Below are 23,752 nucleotides of genomic sequence, written 5' to 3'. Positions count from 1 at the left end.
AAGCCATAATTAGTTATGTTGTGGACAAAAAGAGAAACCTTAGATTTACTAAGAATGAGCCAAATAGAATCAAAGTTAAGTGCGTAGAGAACTGCCTTTTCTACTGTTGTGGTCGTTGGGATAAAAGGTACCGTTGTTTTCAACTTAGAAGAATAACTAATGATCATAGATGCAACACTACAGTGAAGTTAGGTATAGTGAGCCAGAAGTGGCTAGAGGATAAGTACAAAGATAAAGTCATTGCAGACCCAACAATTGGTATTGTGGAGTTGAAGAAACATATTGAGTCAGAGCTCAAAATCACTTTGACAGTTAGCATGGTTAGGAGGGCAATCAGGGCAATTGTGAAGAAAGTGAATGCTGGTTTTGATGATCAATTTAAAAGATTAAGAGATTATGCTCAAGAATGCTTGAACTCAAATCAAGGGAGTACTGTAATTATAAAAACAAATAGAGTTGTAGAAAATGTTCTTTGCACATTTCAAATAATTTATATATGGTTTGGAGCTGATGGGTAAATACGCACAGAAGTCTGATCCGTATAACCGGTCCGTCACGGTCATGAACCCGACATGACTAAAACACTTGTGGTCAACCGTACTGTTCGTACCAATAGGCCTCATGACAAGAGAAGATGCTCTCGGATCACCCTTGGAATTGCCCCGACGAAAATTCACCCGACCGGTCTACCGTAGGGTAACCGGTCAGCCTGCAAGATGACGTAGCCTGTAGAGCCGAAAACGTAACTTACACGATAAGTTATAAGGGCCAACTTGCGCCTGCAGAGCAGCGGCTGACAACCTGCAAAAGTAGTGGCTTCGCCTCATCGATCAATCAACCTACGCATAGTTGCAGAGGGGCCGCCTGACTAAGCCAAAGAGAAAACGACAGTATAAATAAGATGGTCTCCTCCTTACTGCTTACTTGTTTTCTGAGCATTCATACTTACTACTTACTGTTTAGGATTTGGATATGAGTATGTTTTACTGCTTACTTGTTTTCTGAGCATGCTTACTGCTCACTTTTTAGGATTTGGATACGAGCATGTTTACTGCTTACTGCTTGCATTCTACTTTAAATTACCTGATTTCTGCTTATGGCATAACTGTTATGTGCATTCTGTTGATATTCTTACTATGTAGGGGTTAACTAATGTGATCCAACAATTATTTCCAGAAGCATAGCATATAATGTACTGCAATCATCATATAATAGTTCAAGCATCTCCAAAGACTACTCTACTCCCTTAAAGTAAAGTGCAGCTACTTGTCCAGATCTGTCTTTTTTAATATACTTCATTAAGTGAAGAGATGAAATCTTATCTCGGTTAATGTCAATTACTTCTACCTCACCCTTTATATATGACAACCTAGAATTTTTTGCAAAGGTACCTCCATGATGATGTATTAACTCAACTACTTCAAACATCCTATAACAACAAAATATACAGAATACAGACACTTTAGTGTAGACCACAATAATAAAGCATTAATCAAAACAAGAGTAATATTTTCTTTTTTCTTTTTCAATTTTAACATCTATGGGTATTGAAGAGTTGGAATGGTGTCATCTACATAAGAAAGATTATTTCAAGTTTGGGGAAAATAAAATACTTGAATATGATTTAGAACATGGAAATAGTAATCATTTACTGTATATGAGCATATGGTAGATATAGATAGAAGGTGGATCAAAGAAATATACGCCAACTTAATAGTTGGTTACTGCCTGCAAATATTTTTATAACTGTGTTATTATAAAACCTAGATAAGCTCAACTCAAAAAAGAATCAATTCAGATTCAAAGCAAAAAAGGACACCATCACAAATATGAAGCAACACCATCAGTAAAAATTTAGCAAATACATATGACGATGCTAATTGAAGCATAAGATGACCATCTCCAGGCAAAAGGGGTAAAAGACTCTAATGTTGACTAGAAAACAAGATCAATGCTATAGGTATATCCTTAATATCTATTAGTAAAGAAGTAGTGCCAAAGACCTTATGGTCAAGTAGCATAAGCGACTCTAGATAAGAGGTTACAAGTTCAATCCCCAACGCCCTTAGATGTATCCAAGAAAACCAGTAAAGATGCAAAAATTGATGTAAGCAATATGTAGAGTGAACCCTAATTTCAAAACAGCAGTAATACAGTTCATATTACAGTTGAGATAAATAGTATAGAAAGAGACCACAACGACAACAGAGTAATTATATAAATGAAAAAAAAAAAGTATTTCTAGAGACCACAACAACACACCATGTCTCCATTATCAACTACAGAGAGGGGCCAAAGCATTCACACACTGTTTTCAACAAACCAGGGAACTACAACTAAAATTTACAATACACATATCAACATAACACATTGCCCACACAAATTTGTGAATAAAATATCTACATAAAACTACAACTATTAGAAAATCAAAATTTACAAACCAACATGCAATTAACTCAACACTATCAAATCAAGCTCTAATCGATTATTACCTCTTTACACGGAAGCGAAGTCGTCTCAATGTTAACTACCAATAGCTTTGTAGTTCCTAGTCTCTTGCACTGATCGATTGAATTGAGAGAGCGAGTTAGGGTTTAATTCGATTGTGAGTTGAGAGAGCTAAAGTGCGTAAGAGAGATAGAGAGATCGACGATATAGGTGAAGATAATTAGAGTTTAATTCGATCTGTGAAATTTATTATTATTTTTTTAAAATAATTCCACTTAGAATAGATAGTGCAAAACTTTATCCACATTGACGACAACTAAGCATTTACCGGTTGGGTTAGGAACAACTGGATTTAATTGACTTATTTTACCGATTTAAGAGATTTACACAAAACTTTTTTTTTTTTTTTTTTTACTTAGGGGATTAATTGCACTATCGGGTTTACTTAGAGGTTGATTTGATCATTTTCCCAAAGTTATTTAATCTTATATTAGGACAAAAGAATTATGGTAAACTGAAATTAACCATAAAAAAACTAAATAAAAGGAATAAAGGTCAAATAGGCCACTGAACTGCACACGAGAATGCAATTAAGCCACTGAACCTAAAAAACATACAATTGAGTCCCTAAACTAACCAATTTCGTTCAATTTGTCTATTTTTCAGGTTTCTCAAGTTACTAACAAGTTACCCATACACCTAAGATGCTTATGTGGCATTTTTTAAAAAATAATTTATTTTTAAATTAATTTTTTTAATATTTAATAAATAAAAACTAAAATAGTTTATTTTTAAATTAGTCTTTTAATGCTTAATAAATAAAAACTAAAATAATTTGTTTTTTTTTTTAAATAAAATAATTTGTATTTGTTTAAAATTCGCAAATCACCAATACAAATAATTTGTTTTTTTTTTAAATAAATAATTTGTTAATTGTTTTATTTGTTCCTAGCCACGATACAGTAATTGAATTATATTATACATTTGGCAGTAATTAAATTATTTTAATACTATACATTAGTAGTACTATTGTTAAATGGAAAAAGTAAAATATATTATGCATATCTAATTTGAAGGTGGCTGTGATGAAGTCTGCAAGAAATTTTCTTGCGATTAATCTCTTTGACCTAAACAAGGAATCCGATTGTTTAATAGGAAACAAATTAATAAATTAAATTATTTTAGTTTTTATTTATTAAACATTAAAAAATTAATTTAAAAATAAATTATATTTTTTAAAAATACCACATATGCATCCTAGGTGGAGGGGTAACCTGTTAGTAACTTGAGAAACCTGAAAAATGGACAAATTGAATAAAATTGGTTAATTTAGGGACCCAATTGTAAGATTTTTAGGTTCAGTGACCTTAATTACATTCTCGGTGTGCAGTTCAGTGGCCTATTTGACCCTTATTCCTAACTAAAAAGAAGAAAAATCTTAAGCTGTTTATCACCGCCGAGCTTCCCCAATGGCTGTGGTGGCGCCACCGCTCTTCCCCTACTACCCTCGCTACCATCAGCGCCCTCCGTTCACCCCGCTTGCTCATAGCATAGTAACTCTTCCCACTTCCCCTTCAGCAATTCTCTCAAAATCGACACCTCTTTCAGCTTCTTCTACTTCAGAAGCCTCTCAGTTCAGTCTCCCCCATGAGATAAATCGACTCTGTGAATCCCAAAACCCAGCAGAAGGCTTGAGCTTTTTGCAAGAGAATCTCAACAATGGCGCCTTTGACTCGATTCAAAAGGCCGAGGCCATAGGTGCGCTGTTGCGGGCCTGCGGTAACGAGAAGGACCTCGAAACTGGGCGCAAGGCGTATGAAATGATCTGCGCATCGGCCTTGCTCAGGAATAACTGTATTCTCAATACTCAACTCATCACAATGTACTCAATGTGCGAGTCTCCTTTAGATTCTCGGGCGGTTTTCGATAGTTTGCAGAACAGAAATTTGTATCAGTGGAATGCTCTTGTGAGTGGATACACCAAAAATGGGCTCTGGTGTGATGCCGTTTTGCTGTTTATTGAGTTGATAGTAAGTGCAGAATATCGGCCTGATAATTTCACGTTTCCGTGTGTGATTAAGGCTTGTGGATGGCTTTACGATGTGGGGTTGGGAGAAACTGTTCATGGGATGGCAATAAAGATGGGTTTCTCAGCTGATGCGTATGTTTGTAATGCCTTAATAGCAATGTATGGGAAGTTTGGGTTTGTTTCCGAGGCCGCAGTGGTGTTCGATAAAATGCCTGAGAGGAACTTGGTTTCATGGAATTCAATGATATCTGCTTTTTCAGTTAACGGACGTTTCCTACAAACTTTTGATCTTTTCAGGAGAATGTTAATGGCAAAGGAAGTTTTGATTCCGGATGTTGCTACATTAGTGAGTATATTACCAGTTTGTGCTGAGGAAGGAGAAGTTGAAATGGGAAAACAGATTCATACTTTTTCTGTGAAATTGGGTTTGAATGAGGAGTTAACAGTGAACAATTCCTTATTAGATATGTACAGTAAATTTGGGTGCTCAGATGAAGCCAGGATTCTTTTTGAGAAAAATGAGTGCAAAAATGTAGTTTCTTGGAATTCAATGATCGCGGATTATTCTAGGGAAGGAGATGTTAAGGGAACATTTTGTCTTGTGAGGGATATGCAAAGCCTTGGTGATGGAGTAAAGGTTAATGAGGTTACTATATTGAACGCTTTGCCGGTTTGTTCAGAGGAGTCGGAGCTGGTGAGAGTTAAGGAACTGCACGGGTACTCCATTAGGCATGGGCTAGAGAGTCATGAATTGTTAGCAAATGCTTTTATTATGGCTTATGCAAAATGCGGTTCTCTTACTTCTGCAAAGCATGTCTTCTATGGCATGGAAAATAAGACGGTGAGCTCTTGGAATGCTCTTATAGGTGGCTATGCACAAAACGGAGATCCATCTGAATCTTTCAGACTGTATCGGAAAATGATAGGTTTAGGTTTTCATCCCGACTGTTTTACCATTAGTAGCCTTCTTTTAGCTTGTGCTGAGCCGAAACTGCTACAATATGGTAAACAGATACACGGGGCTGTGCTTAGGACTGGCTTAGAAACGGATCCGTCTATTTTTGTTTCATTACTTTCGCTTTATTTTAACTGTGGAAATCCATTGTATGCACAAGTTTTATTCAACGGGACAGAATATAGAAGTTCAGTGTCGTGGAATGTAATGATTGCTGGTTATTTGCAGAATGGTCAAGCGGATGAAGCCTTACGCACCTTCCATGAATTGGTGTCTCTTAGGGTCCAACCCGATGAAATTGCAGTAACAAGTGCTTTAGCAGCTTGTTCAAAGTTATCGGCTTTGCAGCTGGGCAAGGAAATTCATTGCTTCGCATTAAAGGCTAATTATACTGATGATACTCTTGTCCGCTGCTCGATTATGGACATGTATGCCAAATGTGGGCTAATAGGATTATCAGAAATTGTTTTCAAGAATTCGGTATTAAAAGATGTTGCACCGTGGACGGTCTTGATTTCAGGATGTGCAGTTCATGGACTTGGTACGAAGGCTATTAAGCTATTTCAAGAAATGCAAGAATTCGGTCTGAACCCTAATAGCTCTACAATTACTGCTATTTTAATGGCATGTAGCCATGCTGGGCTCATCGAAGAAGGTCTGAAATATTTTGGCGAGATGCAGACTTTGTATGGTGTAAGACCTAAATTGGAGCACTATTCATGTGTGATCGACATGCTGGGTCGTGCAGGACGATTTGCCGAGGCATTAAGTCTTGTAAACCATATGCCCGTGCAACCGGATACTGGGATTTGGAGCTCGTTGCTAAGTTCCTGCATTTTTCATGGCGAGTTGGATTTGGGAAAAAATGTTGCTGAGAAATTGTTAGATTTAGAGCCAAATAGAGCAGAAACTTATGTGTTGGTCTCAAACTTATTTGCTGAATCTGGGAACTGGAATGATGTAAGAAGGTTGAGAAGGATGATGAAAGAAAGAAACCTGCAAAAGGATATTGGCTGCAGTTATATCGAAGTTGGGGGAAAATTTCATAATTTTGTAGTTGGTAACAATATACTTTCTGAATCTTAAGTTTTGGTACGAGAATGCCATGGTGGATTGAATTCATTATATCTTGTGAAGAAGTTTAGGTTGGTGATGCTGGTCTTGCAGGCTGTAGAGTTCTGTAATTTAGGGCTAATATGGACCACTAGTAATGCCTATTACTTACCATATGATGGGCAACAAGATGGAATTGATTTCAAGAATGGTATGCTTGAGCCCCGGGCTTATCGTAGTGGTTTGTCGTCTAACTTGATGTCACGATTGAAGACGTCAGTACGGGGGTCTAAATCTCACTGAATGGAAAAAAGGTTCGGGATGAAGGTGCGGATTAGATCCCTTGTGCGCACATAATTTACGATTTACCTATGCAGTGGCTCTAGGGTGGGTCCTATTGGCTTAGGATTAACTCTTTTAAGCTGCCCTAACTTGTATAGAAGATATTATAATATCTTGTTTGTTGTTGCTTATACTACTTCGTTTTTATTCAATCTGACCCTCCAAGGAATCGCAACAATTCAATGACTCCCCACCCCTTTCATTTTTTTGATGTAACACAAACAAATGGTTAGATAAAATTACAAGTACATACCATACTCCAATGGCATTGTAATTGATAGGCAAACTTGAAGAACAACAATGAGCAACATTAATAGATACTAAAAGAGCTAACTTTACATTTACATTAATAGATAGCAAAAGAGATAACTTTACAAAAGAGGGCAGTGCCTGAAGCACATTCTACTGCTCATAGGGGCGAAAGGAAACATGGTAGGGGTAGGGGTGTAAACGAGCCGAGTCGAGCCCGAGCCTGGGTATGCTCATGCTCGTGCTCGTGCTCGTTAATGATAGCACTGCTCGAGCTCGAGCTCGTGAACTGATGCTCGAACTCGAGCTCGAGCTCGAGCTCGAATTCGAGCCTGAACTCGAGCTCGAGCTCGAGTTTAGGCTCGAATTTGAGATCGAGTTTAGGCTCGAATTCGAGATTGAGTTTAGGCTCGAATTCGAGATCGAGTTTAGACTCGAATTTGAGCTCAATTTTGATCTCGAATTTGACCTGTTTGATTTAAAATTTAAACTACTTTTGTTTTATGACTTTTATCCATACATAATTATTAAAGTATTTTAATTTCCCTCCCTAATTATTATTTTTATATACTAAATATAATATAATTATATTATATATTATATATTATATAATATATTATAAAGCTCGCGAGCGGCTCGTCGAGCCGCGAGCCTACAATGCCTAAGCTCGGTTCGTGCTCGTTTAATCCACGAGCTACTCGAGCTCGAGCCGAGTTCGATTTTGACCGAGTTCGAGCCGAGCGTTGACCGAACCGCTCACGAGCGACTCGCGAGCGGCTCGGCTCATTTACACCCCTAGGTAGGGGGAGGGTCGAGGAGATACTAGTGGTTCTCGTTCGGGGACGAGGATGAGGAAGACGTTTCAACAATATTAATGATCATGGACAAAAGGGATGCACAAAAATCAAGTGAAATTCAACAAACCACTCGCCATAAGCAGATTTGTTATTAAACCATCTCCAACCTTCTCGCCATTTCACCAAATCTCCATCATATTTGGCGTTGCACTGTTCACCTTGCGCCAAATCTGATTTTTTTTTTTTTTTTTGCATTTTGACCCCTGCTCTTTTTGTAATTCTTTTTTTTTTTTTTTTTTGTTTTGTTTTAGTTTTAATATATTTGTGTATTTTGTTAAATTGTTAACTATAAATTTTATATTATTAAAATTAATTATATCATTTGAAAGATCCCATCAAAGACGATTAAAACATGTCTAATATTAAACATAGATTAATTAAAAATGAAAACACATAAAGCTTAATTATAACAAAATTAAAGAAAATTACATACTTAATTTAAAGCAAACACATAAAGCTTAATTAAAATTACTTTAAACATACTTCAAAATTGAAAAAATTGTTAAGGATAGAAGCATCGACTCCTGAGGTTGATATAGGTAGAGATGAAAGAATTGTCTTTGAAGAGTTTCTTGCTCGACATAGGCAAACCAAAGATAAACGCATTATGCGCTTCGTGATGCATTGATCGAGCATATGTGGGAACATTATGGTAATTCTGAAAATTAAATATAGCAAATGTTCTATGATTTATTATTGTGAAATAAATAATATTTGCATTATAATTATATTGTATCCTTTTTTGTTTTTATATATTTACATACTTCGTCAAATATTAAACATAAATTGTATATTATTAAAATAAAATTATATCATTTGAAAGATCTAATCAAGACGATTAAAACAAAACTAATATTATATATAATTTAATTAAAAATAAAATTACATAAAATATAATTAAAGTTTAATTTATTAAATTACAACTATTAGTTTTGTTAAAATAATAAAAGTATAAATATAAACTTTATGAGGGTGTAGGAATAAAATTTGGTGTAATGGGTTGAAGATGAAAAAAATTTGGTGTAAAAATAAGCTGGGAATATTCATTTTGATGTAAAATTTGGTGCAGAATTTAGGGGGGTGTATTCAATCATAACTTTCATAGAGTTTTAAAGACTTTTATGGGTTTGGAAGTATTCAATTCAAACTTTTAGAGAGTCTTTAAAAGTCAGGCGGTATTCAATCAAGATTTTTAAAGAGTCTTTAAAAGTCATGTGGTATTCAATTAAGACTTTTTAAAGAGTCTTTAAAAGTCATGTGGTATTTAAAAAGTTATGAACTTTTGTAGACTTTTTAATTTTAAGACTTTTGTAGACTTTTCCTTCTCAAATAGAAATAGTTGAAATCCAACCATCAACCCCAAGATTTCAAATTTTCTTTCTAACAACTCTGAATGTTTTCTCTCTCTATTTAAACTCTATTTTTTCTCCCTATTTAAACTCTATAAACCTATCTTTTTTTGAATGCCTCTATAAACCTATCTAAATTCAATAAAATTATTTTTTCTTCATTATCCTATATTTTCCTCATACCTAAACTCTACCAATTTTTCTCTCTCTCCTAAACTTTAGAATCTTCATCTAGAAATTCGAAAAAATATTATTTTTACTTCATTATTTCTTGTTTATATTGGTTTTTATTTTTTTCTATGAATTTTTTATCCCTAGCTTTCTCTAATTCTTCCTAAATACATGAACAAAGCAAAATTTTCATCGTCAAATTTTAGTATATGTTTCATAATATTCATATAAATACTTATATGTTTTGTTTTTTTTTTTTTCATGTTTATATTCGTAATATATATTTTTCCTTTTTTTTTTTTAAACAACAGGTTACTACGTATAGCGAATTACTATTCGCAACAACAATTTAGAGTTACAAACAGTAGCACCTTCTTGTTGTTTGCAGTCTCAAATTGCTATTGCAAATAATAGTTCTTTGCGTGATGCCTAGCAATATGTCAAGGATAATTTTATATATATTATTAATATTAGATTTTTATTTTTTTATTTTATGCAACTTGTAATTATATTTTTAAATATTTTATTTGATCAATCTTTTATTATAAATTTTATTGTTCAATATTGTTATGAATTTCTAATGAAACAGTTTTTTTTTTTTTTTTTGTTGATGTTTATTAATAATATATATAAGTAATTAACATATAAGTCTCAGCATACTATGGATAAAAATAATAATGTTGAGAATGTTGATGTGGGTGAAGAACAATATAATAAGAAGAATTTTATGATATATTATAAATGTTTTGTAAGAAAATTATAAATGATAAGAATCAAAATCATTGAAAGTTTGTAAGGATGTATTCAATTTAGAATTTCAATGACTTTTGTAGACTTTTTAAAATAAAAAGTTGATAAAAATCTATGAATGTTTTTTATATAGACTTTTATAGAGTCTTATAAAGTTTTAAAAAGTTTTGAACGACTCTATGAAAATCAATCAAAGTTTATTAAAATATATCATTTTAAAAGTTTTTAAAACTCTACAAAAGTCATAATTGAATATACCCCCTTAGTACAGATAGTTGGAGATGGTCTTAGTGCGATTGCGTGGGACATTGGTCTCGCATCTGCCGCCGGCACCCCAATACACTTGGTTGAGGCATATAAAAAAGTGCAAAAGGAAAAATCAATGAATGAGATGAATGAGATTAAAGGTGAATCACATCATGTAGTTATGCCTGATGATGATGATCTCCTCGAAGCTGAGCTCGAAGACTTTGGAGACAATGAGGGGTGTTTGGTTGAAGGAAAGAATTAAGAAGAAAAATAATTGTAATTCGGTGGAAAAAGAATAAGGTAGGAATAATGTAGAAATTTAAATTACATTGTTTGGTAGGCAGGAATAGAATTATTGGGGATGAGAAGGAAAATGTGATATAAAGACTAAAATACACTTATACAATAATAATAGCAATAAAAATCAAGGATAGTAATGTCATTTGATCTAACTTTCCTTTCTCAAATTCATTGTATTGCAATCCAACCAAACACTGTAATTCAGGCTTTCATTGAATTACAATTCAATTACAACCAAATTATATTCAACCAAACGCCCGTGAGTGATCGTTTTTATCTATTTTTAGACTTTTAAATTTCATAAAATTACTGCTATGTTTTCTTTTATTTGCTCCATTGGATATTACTATTATTATTTACAAGAGTTTTACACTATACTTTATAGTTTTGTTTAGTGAGTATTGGTATATTGTGTCTCCTATGTTGCGTTAAATTTCAAAATTTAATGACCATTTACTTTAAATTACGGCATAAGAAATTGGATAATCCTAGGTAAAATATGATGAGTCGGATTTTAATAACCTTGATTGGACATTATATACATGTCAAACAAAAGTTAAAGAAATCCCAAAATTACATATTTTTGTTGTGACATCTAATTTAATATACTATTGATTAGAATCTAAATCTGACTCACTACATATCATAGCTATTTCCCTATACATCAGTACGTGGTTCAAAATCAAACATTTTTCCATTTGCGTTTTATAATTAGTATCACCATCATAGCGTACCTCTAGGGACTCTTTAATAAAACTAGGTATACATTTTGTTATAAATAGTAAGGTACGCTAACTTCATACTTTATGAGAATCGGTTCACGGCATTAGGAGGAGATATGTGCCCAAATGAATTCAGAGAAATTTCGTGGAATGGAAAGATCTTCATTATTTAAACCTACGTACTAGTTAGATTGAACTAGAAGTTCAAAAGATAATCAATTTGCAATTTTAGCAAATAATCTGCCAAATATACCTTTTGATCATATTGATCATAAAAGGGTGACTAAGCCCCATACACCTTCCCAACATAGACCAAATATATCTATCGATACTCCTTGGCGTCAAGTGTAGGAAATCTATCCGTGTAGAATATAAGAATCATAAAACTAAATTTAGTAAAGAAACTTTGTCACTCTTGAAATTTTTTAAAGAATTATGTCCTGGAGACATTCGTCCAAATGACAAAAAAACCTTAGTAAATTTATAGTTGCACCAAACAAACATAATACTAGGGATGCAGAACGACCAGATCTAAATATATTTAGAAAATGACAACAATCTGGTTGATTTAGAAATTGCCATGAATTTTATGAATATGAAAGAAAATTATGATAAAAACTAGTTTTTTACGCGCATTGCGCGATTGGGATAATGCCCAATGTTTTTCTTTAGTAAGTACTTTAAAGTATATCAAGGCAATATTATATTGAAATTGTTCATGCATAGATAATTGAATGTTGAATTTGTGTATTTAAATAGGTAATTTTAAGTTTACAAATGCAAGATAATATAGTCAAGATTGATTATAATTGTCAATAAAATAATTGTATAGGTATTTTGAAACCAAATACGGGACATAAGGGAGAGCAAATAAAAATTAGGGCATAAAATATTAAATATCTACTACTATTGAAGAGATAACCGCTGATTGCCAAACAAGGACATTGCGAAATAGTTTCCCATTTCAATTTGTTGTGTGATTTGAATACTCTTTTTGTAAATAAATCTCCTAAGTAGTTAATATGATTGACTTAATTATATATTTTTTCATTTTTTTTTTTATTTTTCATTTTTTAAAAATATTATTATTATTATTATTATTATTATTATTATTATTATTATTATTATTATTATTATTATTATTATTATTATTATTATTATTAAATATATGTATACCCTTGATATAATTTTTTTCAAATATCTGTTTATCAACCATTGATATAATTCGCTACTCAAATTCGCTAACTGTTGATTGTCAAACAAGGACATTGCGAGACACTTCTCACTTCAATTTGTTGTGTGATTTGAATACTCTCTTTGTCAACAAATTTCCCAAATAGTTAATATAATTGCCTTTATTAATTATATTTTTTAAATTTTGTCATGGTATTAATAAAATACTTGGTAAATAAATATATAGCATTATTTTGTATTATAACCTGATATTTAATTAAAAAAATAGTGCACAAAAAAGACAATAGACAATGTAGTGAATATAATCAATTGATGAATTTGAATGTAAAGAATTTTTACATTGGACAAATATAAAGACAATATAACTAATAAAAGTATTTCTCTTAATTAATTTATTGATAAGGAATAATTTTTTTTAAATAAAGACATTGTAGGGACAATGTAGCGAATATAATCAATTGTTGAATTTGAATGTAAAGAATTTTTATATTGGAGAAAAATAAAGACAATAGAATTAATGAAATTATTTCTCTTATTTAATTTATTGATAATGAATAATTTTTTTGAATAAAGACATTGTAGACACATAATTCAAAATTAAAGAAATGCATATGTATTATTTTTTGTTGTAGCTACTAAATTATTATTTTTAATTTAGTAAGAGTAAAATAGAGTACTAATTATGACAATTTTGATTGGGATGAGATTCGAACTTAAGACCTTTTTTATTGAAATCAATGAGTAAGTTAACGGTGAACTAACAGAAACTAACGAAGAAAATAATATTTAATGGATAATCATATAATTAAGGATAAATTAGTAAATCTTAAGAAAAAATTAAAATCTGATCAAATCTGAGCCATTCATTTGATTAAAAAATTTGACCGCCATTTTTTCTACCTATTATAGGCCTAACTCTCTTGGGCTCTTATTAGTATAGTAGATATTATAGTTGTCGACAACACAATTGCTTATATAATTGCTCATTTTATAATCTAAATCCATAGCAAGACACTAGAAGTGTCATGACTATTTAACATATAAAGAGCAACTAAGGCATTAGCTCAACTCGCTAAAATAAATCTCTATCTTTATTACACACACATATAATACATTAAAGCAAAATAATTGTCACAAAATTTTTTCCTCCAAATGTGAAAACATTTATTGTATTCATATTAATTTATAAATAGATTCATGTAATTCATGTAATTTAACATGTTGAGTAAAAGAAGAATATAATATTATTTATTATTATTATTATTATTATTATTATTATTATTATTATTATTATTATAGTAATAATAATTCACACACAAAACGAATTTTTTACATACAGAAATACGGAACCATGCATCCTATTAGCCTTGACGAATTATTATTACTATAATTACTATTTACTATAATTTACTATAATAATAATAATAATAACAATATAATACTATAATACTATACTATAATAACGAATTAGCTAATTTATAAATAAATTCATGTAATTTAACATGTTGAGTAAAAGAAGAATATAATATTGGTTATTATTATTATTATTATTATTATTATTATTATTATTATTATTATTATTATTATTATTATAGTAGCAATAATTCGTTATTATAGTATAGTATTTTAATTAAATTAAATTATTTAAATTATATCATCATATATATTTAGTATTACAAATTATCATCCTTAATTAAATTAAATCATCCTTAATTAAATTATTTAAATTAAATCAGCCTATATATTTAGTATTATAAATAATCATCCTTAATTAAATTAGATCATTCTTAATTAAATTAAATCATTCTCAGTTAAATCATTTAAATTAAATCAGCCTATATATTTAGTATTAACAAATAATCATCCTTAATTAAATTAAATCATCCTTAATTAACTAGGACTATGTGATCTAACGGTACCCGGGTTGGATTTCCATTTGAAAGGTTATGAGTTTGAGCCTCAGTGGAGGTGTTATTGGTTTTTTGTGTTTCAGTTGGGAAACGCAGAATACTATAATTACTATGCACGTGGTTTTTTGTGTTTCAGCTGGGAAACGCAGAATACTATAATTACTATGTACGTGTAACATGGGAATTATTATTCATATGTTACTATGCACGGAAATCATGCAATGCAATAGCTATTAGTCTTTAATTCCAAATTATTCATTTGCACGAATTCATAGTTATAAATACCTCATTGGTCATGCTTTTCATTCATTTGCAATCCTCTTCCTATACTTTTCATACGCTAAACTTTTCAATACGGCTCTCACCTTCAATCTACTTAACCAAATCACCGCTACCTCCACGAATTGGGCAATACAAGTTCGTCTAATCCGAATGTACGAGTCAACATTCAACAATAACACCTACAATTCTCATACTTTGGAGTGTGTGTTTCATCATTCATGATTCTGAGGTATTCGTCACTTTTAGTGTGTGTGTATATATATATATATATATATATATATATATATATATATATATATATATATATATATATAGATTATTTCATAATATATTCAATCCCAATATATATTTTTCTTAATTTTAGTTTTATAATTCACATGCTAATATCTTTGTTATATAACACATATTCATATATTTCTTATTCTATTATAATATAGATTTCCATCAAATTTTTACTTTTTGCTAATTTAAGGTACGCGTATACATGCAACAATAAAAAAGGCTCAAGTTGATGAATTTTTTTTAAAAAAAATCTTTTTTGAGGGTCATTTGTACTGCATTAAGAACTTTATCATTGCAACAAATGACATGAGATACAAAACTACGCACCACAAATACAAGATCATGTTCATACATTCTACAAAAGTCTTTCAGTATAACAACAACGACTTTCCATACATGTCATACATGTTGAAAGCTTTCGATCAACTTGGTCCTTCCCAAATTAATGCTTCATAACTATTCAGTAATACTTATTTACGGTCCTCATTTCGTTTACCATTTCAATTGTGTGTGTGTGTGTGTGTATATATATATATATATATATATATATATATATATATATATATATATATATATATATATATATATATATATATATATATAGTAGTTATTGTTATGATGATAAATCTCTATAAATTTGGTTGGTTCTGTTGTCTCGATTGAATCTCCACGTACAACCATAATTAATGAACGGGAAATCAAGTTCATCCACTTTGTTCTTCAGGATCATGAGTAAGTCATGTTATATTAATCAACTTTACACTTAATCATGGATTATATGTGTTTCCTAATGTGTGTACGCCTTATAACAATCTTTTTTTTTTTCCTCTTTTCAGAGAGAGACGTTTACCTTACACATTTTGGGAGCAATATGTTGATCAACTATTACAACATGTCAACTATGACAACCCTAATCCAGTTGTTTTACTCATTCAGTTTTATTGTGCAAAAATGTACAACAGTAAGTTACTATTCTGTATTCACTTTTTTCTACTATTTTTGGCATATTCCGTGTTTCGTAGTGTTCATATTTTACACTCATTATTATATTGCTTTAGATGAGGTTTCAATATCTAACACATGGAATGCTATCAAGATTGTGGTAGATGCAAAATGTCAACAGATTAGTGATTTTCAAAAGCGGTAATAAATTAAATATAACTATTTCTAAATATATATTTGTATCTATTATTATGCCAAAAAATTTGTAATATCATTTGATATTTGAAACTTTGAATATTTTTTTCATAAGGTTGGGAGTTCACTCGACCCCAAAACTATCTTTGAGTACACCATCAAGAATTTCGTCAGCTACACTAGAAGATGAAATTAATGGGGATACACTCAAGACCTGTACCATTGAGCAGTTGTATATTTTTTCAGAGGTATTTTTATATTGATATTGTTGTATTGCAGGTTTGAAAGCCTTTAGCTCGCGAAGAACGAAGAATAATAAGAACAGTAAGAAGACAATGAAGAACAAAGAAAAGGATTCTTATTTCATTGAAGTTCTCTGTACAGCATTACATAATATATATATAACAACTATTCTAGAATCATACCATAAATATCAAGTTGTTACAAATCAAATCATTAATGCTAGAATAATGTCCATAATTAGATTTTACAACACTCCCCCTTGGACATTATTTGCCATAATCATGCCTCATTAAAAACTCGCTAGAAAAATCCGGTGGGAAAAATCTAGTCGAGAAAAGAGTACATGATATATGGATAATCATGTGTTGCATTAGTTGCCTCATTAAAAACCTTACACTAATAAAAACCCAGTGGGAAAAAAAAACTTAGATAAGGGAAAAAGAGTACAACTATAACCTTCTGGGTTTAATCTTCAGGATTCGCAAGAGTTGTTGGTCTTCTAGACTGATAATTTATGTGCACCGAGATGTTGTTGCTCCCCCTGAAGACAACAACCTTTCTAACCTACGCATACCGATTTTGTAAACATATTTCTCAAAGGTAGAAGTAGGTAAGGACTTAGTAAATAAATCTGCTAGATTTTCGCTTGATTGTACCTTTTGAACTTGTATGTCACCACTTTGGTGCAATATGTTTAGTGAGATTACCTTTAACGTATCCGTTACTCATTTGTGCAACACATGCTGCATTGTCCTCATAAAGGACAGTGGGGGTCTTTCTAATACTCATTATTCCACACGAGTCTTGAATATTATGTATTAGTGACCTCAACCATACAGATTCTTTTGAGGCCTCGTATAAAGCAATGATTTCAGAGTGGTTAGATGAGGTAGCTACTAGTGTCTGTTTAACTGATTTCCATGAGATAGCAGTACCTCCAGATAGGAATACAAATCCAGTCTGAGATCTAGCATTATGCAGATCAGATATAAAACCAGCATCCGCATATCCCACTAATGTGTCTCTTTTAAATAGAAGCCCAAGATCCTTTGTACCTTGTAAATATCTGAGGATATGTTTTATGCCATTCCAATGCCTTCTGGTTGGAGCAGCACTAAAACGAGCTAGCATGTTTACTGAAAAAGCAATATCAAGTCTAGTGTTGTTGGCAAGATATAAAAGTGCTCCAATGGCACTTAAGTAGGGACTTCTGGTCCTAGAATATTCTCATTATCCTCTTTAGGTCTGTACGGGTCCTTATCAACTTCAAGTGATCGGACTACCATTGGAGTACTAAGTGGATGTGACTTATCCATGTAGAATCTCTCCAATAATTTGTTTGTGTATTTGGATTGGTGTATGAATATTCCTTCAGGGAAGTGCTCGATCTGCAGGCCAAGACAAAACTTGGTTTTTCCCAAATCTTTCATTTCGAATTCCTCCTTTAAACATAAGAATGCCCTCTTGACATCTTTGCATGTCCCTATAATGTTTATATCATCTACATAAATGGATATAATACAAAATCCATCAGATGATTTCTTAGTGAAGATGCAAGGACTGCTATCGTTATTCTTATATCCTTGTTTTAAGAGGAATTCACTCAATCTATAAAACCACATTCTTCCTGATTGTTTTAAGCCATATAATGACTTTTGTAATTTTACGCTGAACATATTTTGATTTGTTTTTCCTTTACATAAAGGATTTTGGAGGCCCTCGGGTATTTTCATATATATGTCAGCATCTAATGACCCATATAAATATGCGGTCACGGCATCCAATAACTGCATTTCTAAATTCATTTTTACTGCAAGCGATATTAGATAACGGAACGATGTGCCATCTAAGACAGAAGAGTAAGTTTGTTCAAAATCTATTCCGGGTCTCTGTGAGAACCCTTGAGCTACCAGTCTCGCTTTGTATCTGACCACCTCATTTTGTTCATTCCTCTTTCGTACAAATACCCATTTGGATCCTACTGGGATCACACCTTTAGGGGTAAGTACATGAGGACTAAACACTTTTCTTTTATTTAGCGAGTTGAGCTCAGCCTCAATTGCTTCTTTCCATTTCAACCAATCGGAGCGCTTCCGGCACTCCACTATAGTTTTTGGTTCTGGATCCAGATTATTGAAAGAAATGTGAAGAGCAATTGTAGAGGCGAATTGGTCGTCGACGACTGTTACATTTCTATTAAGATTTTCTCCTGTTTCGAAAAAGTTTATGGCAGATTCTATATTTACTTCAACCAAGTCTTTCTCATTTGCTATCATATCTTGGTGAAGGTGTTCCGTATTCTCAGTGTTAGATTTATTTGTAGCACGTGCATTTACATTGGGTATTTCGTCTTCAGGACGATTTTGGAGTAACTGTGATTATTTATTATTTTTATTTTTCTGCGGATTTACATCTTTTGCACCAACTGGTCTTCCACGCTTCTGGCGTTGGATAGTGTCGGTGTTAGTATTTGGTCCTTTGGGGACAATTATTCTTGATGGAGCATTTTCTACAGGAATATAGGACCTAGTTACTCCTTTATAATCAGTAAACGCATCTGGCAGATTATTTGCTAGTTTTTGCAAATTTATTATTTTCTGAACTTCAAGTTCAGTTTGATTAATACGTGGGTCAAGGTATTGAAGATCTTTTTCATCCCATGAAATTTCCTGGCACTTTTACGAAGCTGGGCTTTTCTCTCCCCCTAATGTTGGGAAATGATCTTCATCAAACATGCAGTCAACAAACCGTGCAGTAAATTGATCTGCTGTCATGGGCTCGAGGTATTTAATGATAGATGGAGATTCATACCCAATGTAAATACCTAACCTACGATGTGGGCCCATCGAAGTACGATGTAGAGGTGGTATAGGTACCTAAACCGCACAACCAAAGACACGCAAATGAGAAATGTCTGGCTCATTACCACGTACAAATTGTATAGGGAAGTAATCATGATATGCAGTTGGCCGGATTTGTATCAATTCAGCAGCATGCAATACTGCGTGTCCCCAACAAATGACTGGTAGACTGGACAGTTGCAGTAATGGTCTAGCTATTAGCTTAATTCTTTTGATAAGGATTCAGCTAAACCATTCTGGGTGTGGACATATGGTACAGGATGTTCCACTTTAATCCCCATGGCCATACAATAATCGTCAAAAGCTGACGAGGTGAATTCACCAGCATTATCCATTTGTATGTTCTTAATAGGATAATCGGGGAATTGGGCATTCAACCTAATGATTTGGCTCATGAATTTTGCGAATGCCATATTTCGAGTAGACAGCAAGCACACATGGGTTCATCGGGTGGAGGCATCAATAAGAACCATGAAATATCGAAATGGCCGGATGAAGGATGAATTGGTCCACAAATATCACCATGTAACCTCTGCAGGAAGACATGTGACTCAAAACCAATCTTAGGACGTGAGGACCGAACAACAAGTTTTCCCTTTGCACAGGGAACACAAGTGTAGTCTTTTGTAGAAAGAATGTTTGTCCTAAGAAGGTTATGTCCAGTCGAATTAGAAAGTATCCGGCTTATCATTGTTTACCTAGGGTGACCTAAGCAGTCATGCCATAGACCGAAAGAATGTGTATCTTTAAATTTCACCGGGGCCTGATATAAGAATAATACAGGCCTGAAAAAAAGGAAGGAAGTTCTTCAATTTCCTTTTTCTGGTTATTGACCGTTTTGGTCAAGACAAGGAATTCTGTATTGTTTTTTGTTTTAGTTTCTATGTGAAACCCATTTGACCGAATATCCTTGAAACTAAGTAAAGTTCTTTTTGATTGAGGATATAGGAGGGCGGTTTCAATTATTAACTTCGTTCCGTTAGGAAGAATAAGTGAAGCTCTTCCAGAGCCCACAATAGGAATGTTATCATTTGCTATTGTTGAGAGTTTGCCTTCGTGTTCTTTGAGTGTTTGGAAAAATCTTCTGTCTGTCAAAACAGTGTGCGTGGTTGCACTATCGACCAAGCATAAAGCCGAAACATCCCCCATATCTCTATAGAGAAACGAGTAATTAGGAAAAGGAGGGATGGATATTTTATTCATCATAAGGTTTATTTAAAGAACATAGAATATTCGTTCAAAATGCACACAGGCACTGAAAAATATGAAAGAAACTGTCGAGGGCAAACCACGATTATTACATAAAACAAGGATTGGGGAAAAGAAAAAAAAATCATTCTTGATCTCTAAAATCTTCAAGCTCATACTTCATGAGGTCATCATCGTCAGCATTAGCAAGTGTGTTTGCTTATGGTAATGCAACATGGTGGGACTCATCTTTAGGTTGTGTTTTGTCCCTCTTCATCATTTGCTGATATGCCTCTACCAAATGCTTCGGGGTGCGACATGTACGAGACTAGTGTCCTGTGCACCCACATCTATAGCAGGCTTGTTGCTGCCCGGAATGATTGTTGGATGAGCTTGGTTGTCCTTGATGTTTCGGCTGCCTTTGCTTGTTGCGGGAGTTTTGATTCTTGTTGCCTCCATTTCTTCCTCCACGACTCGGACCCCTTCCACGACCTCTTCCTCGTCCTTTATCTCGCCCCCCCTCCCAGTGTTGCTCGACTGGGCAACATTGTGTGCTTCAGGCACTGGTGCAGAGCCAACAGGGCGTGCATTATGGTTTCGCATTAACAACTGGTTATGCTTCTCAACTACTAGGAGGGCAGAGATCAGCTCAGCATGCTGGGTATAGTTTTTAGCCCTGTACTGCTGCTGGAGTACAAGGTTACTAGCATGAAAGGTGGACAAAGTCTTTTCAATCAAGTCTTTGTCAGAAACTTCTTGCTTACAGAGTTTGAGCTGTGACACAATTTTATGTAATACCGAATTATATTCGGTGATAGACTTATAGTCTTGGAACCTCAAATTCAGCCAGTCATATTGTGCCTAGGGGAGGACAAGTGATATTTGTTTATCAAAGCGGTCCTTGAGGGATTTCCATAAAATGTAGGGGTCCTTTTCTGTAAGATATTCATTCTTAAGACCATGATTAAGATGGCGACGGAGGAAGATTAGTGTTTTGGCCTTCTGGGCCGCATTACTTGTTAATTAGCAATAATAGTATCTTGTAGCTCAGTTGATGTGAGATAGATCTCAACATCCAGAGCCCAAGTCAAATAGTTGCTCCCGTCTAAGGCCAATTCGGTAAATTCACGCTTGGTTAGGGCAGCCATAATCTACAAAGATTATTAGGAATATTTTATTATTCCAAAACAGCTAACAATATAATTGAGAGATATTGATCAGGAAATATGGGTCCAAAACATAGCATAACATAGGCTCATGTAGAGAATATCAAATCATTGGCCCAAAAAAAAAATTCATAAGGAATCAAAGAATGTTGGCCCAGATTACTGAGCAATTAAAAAATGGCCTGTTATGATAGAGGAGAAAAAAATGTAAAGGGAGACGAAGAGAAAAATTGCAGCAACGCCGATCATCGCAGACCGTCCCAGCGCCGCCGCTTGCGACCAACGTCGGCGCCATCGCAGATTTTTGCCGGCCAGCATCAATCGTTGCCGACTCCATCTTCGGTCTCACGAGATCGAGACAGAAGCAGATCGGAAGAAATCCACGGCGATTCAGGTATGAAGTTCAAAACATATATCTTTATTTCAATTTTAATTTTGATTGACAGAATATGGATTTTGATATATAGATCTGGGATGCTTAACGCATATATATGGCTTATATAATATGAAAAATACATAAGCATACAGGCATGTACAAATTTCTGGAAAAGCATATATACACCCTTTTTAAAAAAAAAATTCGAGAAATTTGTTTATCAAAAAAAAATCTGTTAAGAAAAATTTGTTCAAAAAAATAATGAAGGTTCTGAATCTATTCTCTTATTCAGCAAATCCATTCTCATATTATCGATTTTGTTCAAAAAAGTTAAGCATATTTGATAAAAAAAAAAAATTATGAGAGCCAGATCGACAAATTTACCTTAACAAAGGTTTAATCGGAAAAGAAAACAGTGAAAAAATATTCTCGAAATAACTTATTTACACAATTTTTTTAGTATATACTTAGTGCAATACAACACGTTATCAGCAAGCTCAACCCCGGTGAACGGTAATCCTATAAACTTTTTATGTCTTGCTATTTTATGGATGCTTCAAAATCATATGTATTTATGTTTTATGTATTTGTGATTTTATGATAACTTGATCATATGATTATATATATTTTTTAGTATATACTTCTGCATCCGTAAATATCTATTAACTCTGCATTTTTATGCCTTATCTATATACTTGCTATAGTATATTTTAATGTTGTGCCTTTCTATGCGTTATGATAGTATATGCACCTCTCTTTTTTTAATAAAATTTCAGAATATCTCAAAAATCATGCTGATAACGTGTTGTATTGCAGGTTTGAAATCCTTTAGCTCGCGAAAAACGAAGAATAATAAGAACAGTAAGAAGACAATGAAGAACAGAGAAAAGGATTCTTATTTCATTGAAGTTCTCTGTACAGCATTACATAATATATATATAACAGCTATTCTAGAATCATACCATAAATATCAAGCTGTTACAAATCAAATCATTAATGCTAGAATAATGTCCATAATTAGATTTTACAACAGATATAACTGTGATTTATTAATTATTAATTTATTAATGTTAACAGACATATAATAATTAATAATTTCTCAATTCCTTTATATACACTAATATAATTGTTAATTAATAGGTGGTAAGTTATTAGGTGTTGGCTACAATTTTAGCCATTCAGACAATAAGCGATTGGTGGTACCTCTTATGCAAGAGATGTCCAAGAAAACTAGAACATGAATCCAACTGTTTCTACTGTGACAAATGTGATAACTCATATTCAGATGAAAATTTTAGGTATAAACTTTAATACGCGTTGTCGATTCCACTGGAAATGCACCATTTCTATTGTGGTATCGGGAATGTAATGAATTGATTGGGAAGTCAGCTAAAGATTTAAAGACTTCGAGACAAAAGGTAACAAGAAGTGTTCTGTACAAATGTACATAATTATGAAACAAATTACTTATATATAATGTATAAAATTGATACGTTTATTATTTTACTTCCATTTATCATGAAGGGTAATGCAAATGAACTTCCCCCTGAGATGCAAATGATTGTGGATAAGGAAGTCCTATTTAAAGTGCTAGTGAAAGCTTACCAGCGGAATAATTATCGTGGCCCTTTTTACAGTA

General features: G+C 32.8%; 1 protein-coding gene across 1 annotated transcript; it reads left to right on the top strand.

Moving 5' to 3' along the window:
- The first annotated feature begins 3,871 nt into the window (after positions 1–3,871).
- On the top strand, positions 3,872–6,958 carry LOC109184081 (pentatricopeptide repeat-containing protein At1g18485). The gene has a single exon (XM_019334118.1). The coding sequence runs from the start codon at positions 3,918–3,920 to the stop codon at positions 6,516–6,518; it is 2,601 nt and encodes an 866-aa protein (XP_019189663.1). The 5' UTR covers positions 3,872–3,917; the 3' UTR covers positions 6,519–6,958.
- Positions 6,959–23,752: the final 16,794 nt, after the last annotated feature.

Source organism: Ipomoea nil, unplaced genomic scaffold (assembly GCF_001879475.1).
Source record: "Ipomoea nil cultivar Tokyo-kokei standard unplaced genomic scaffold, Asagao_1.1 scaffold1250, whole genome shotgun sequence".
NCBI classification, from domain to species: Eukaryota; Viridiplantae; Streptophyta; class Magnoliopsida; order Solanales; family Convolvulaceae; genus Ipomoea; species Ipomoea nil.
Note: the sequence above shows the minus strand (reverse complement) of the source record. Positions and strands in the feature narration are given on the sequence as shown.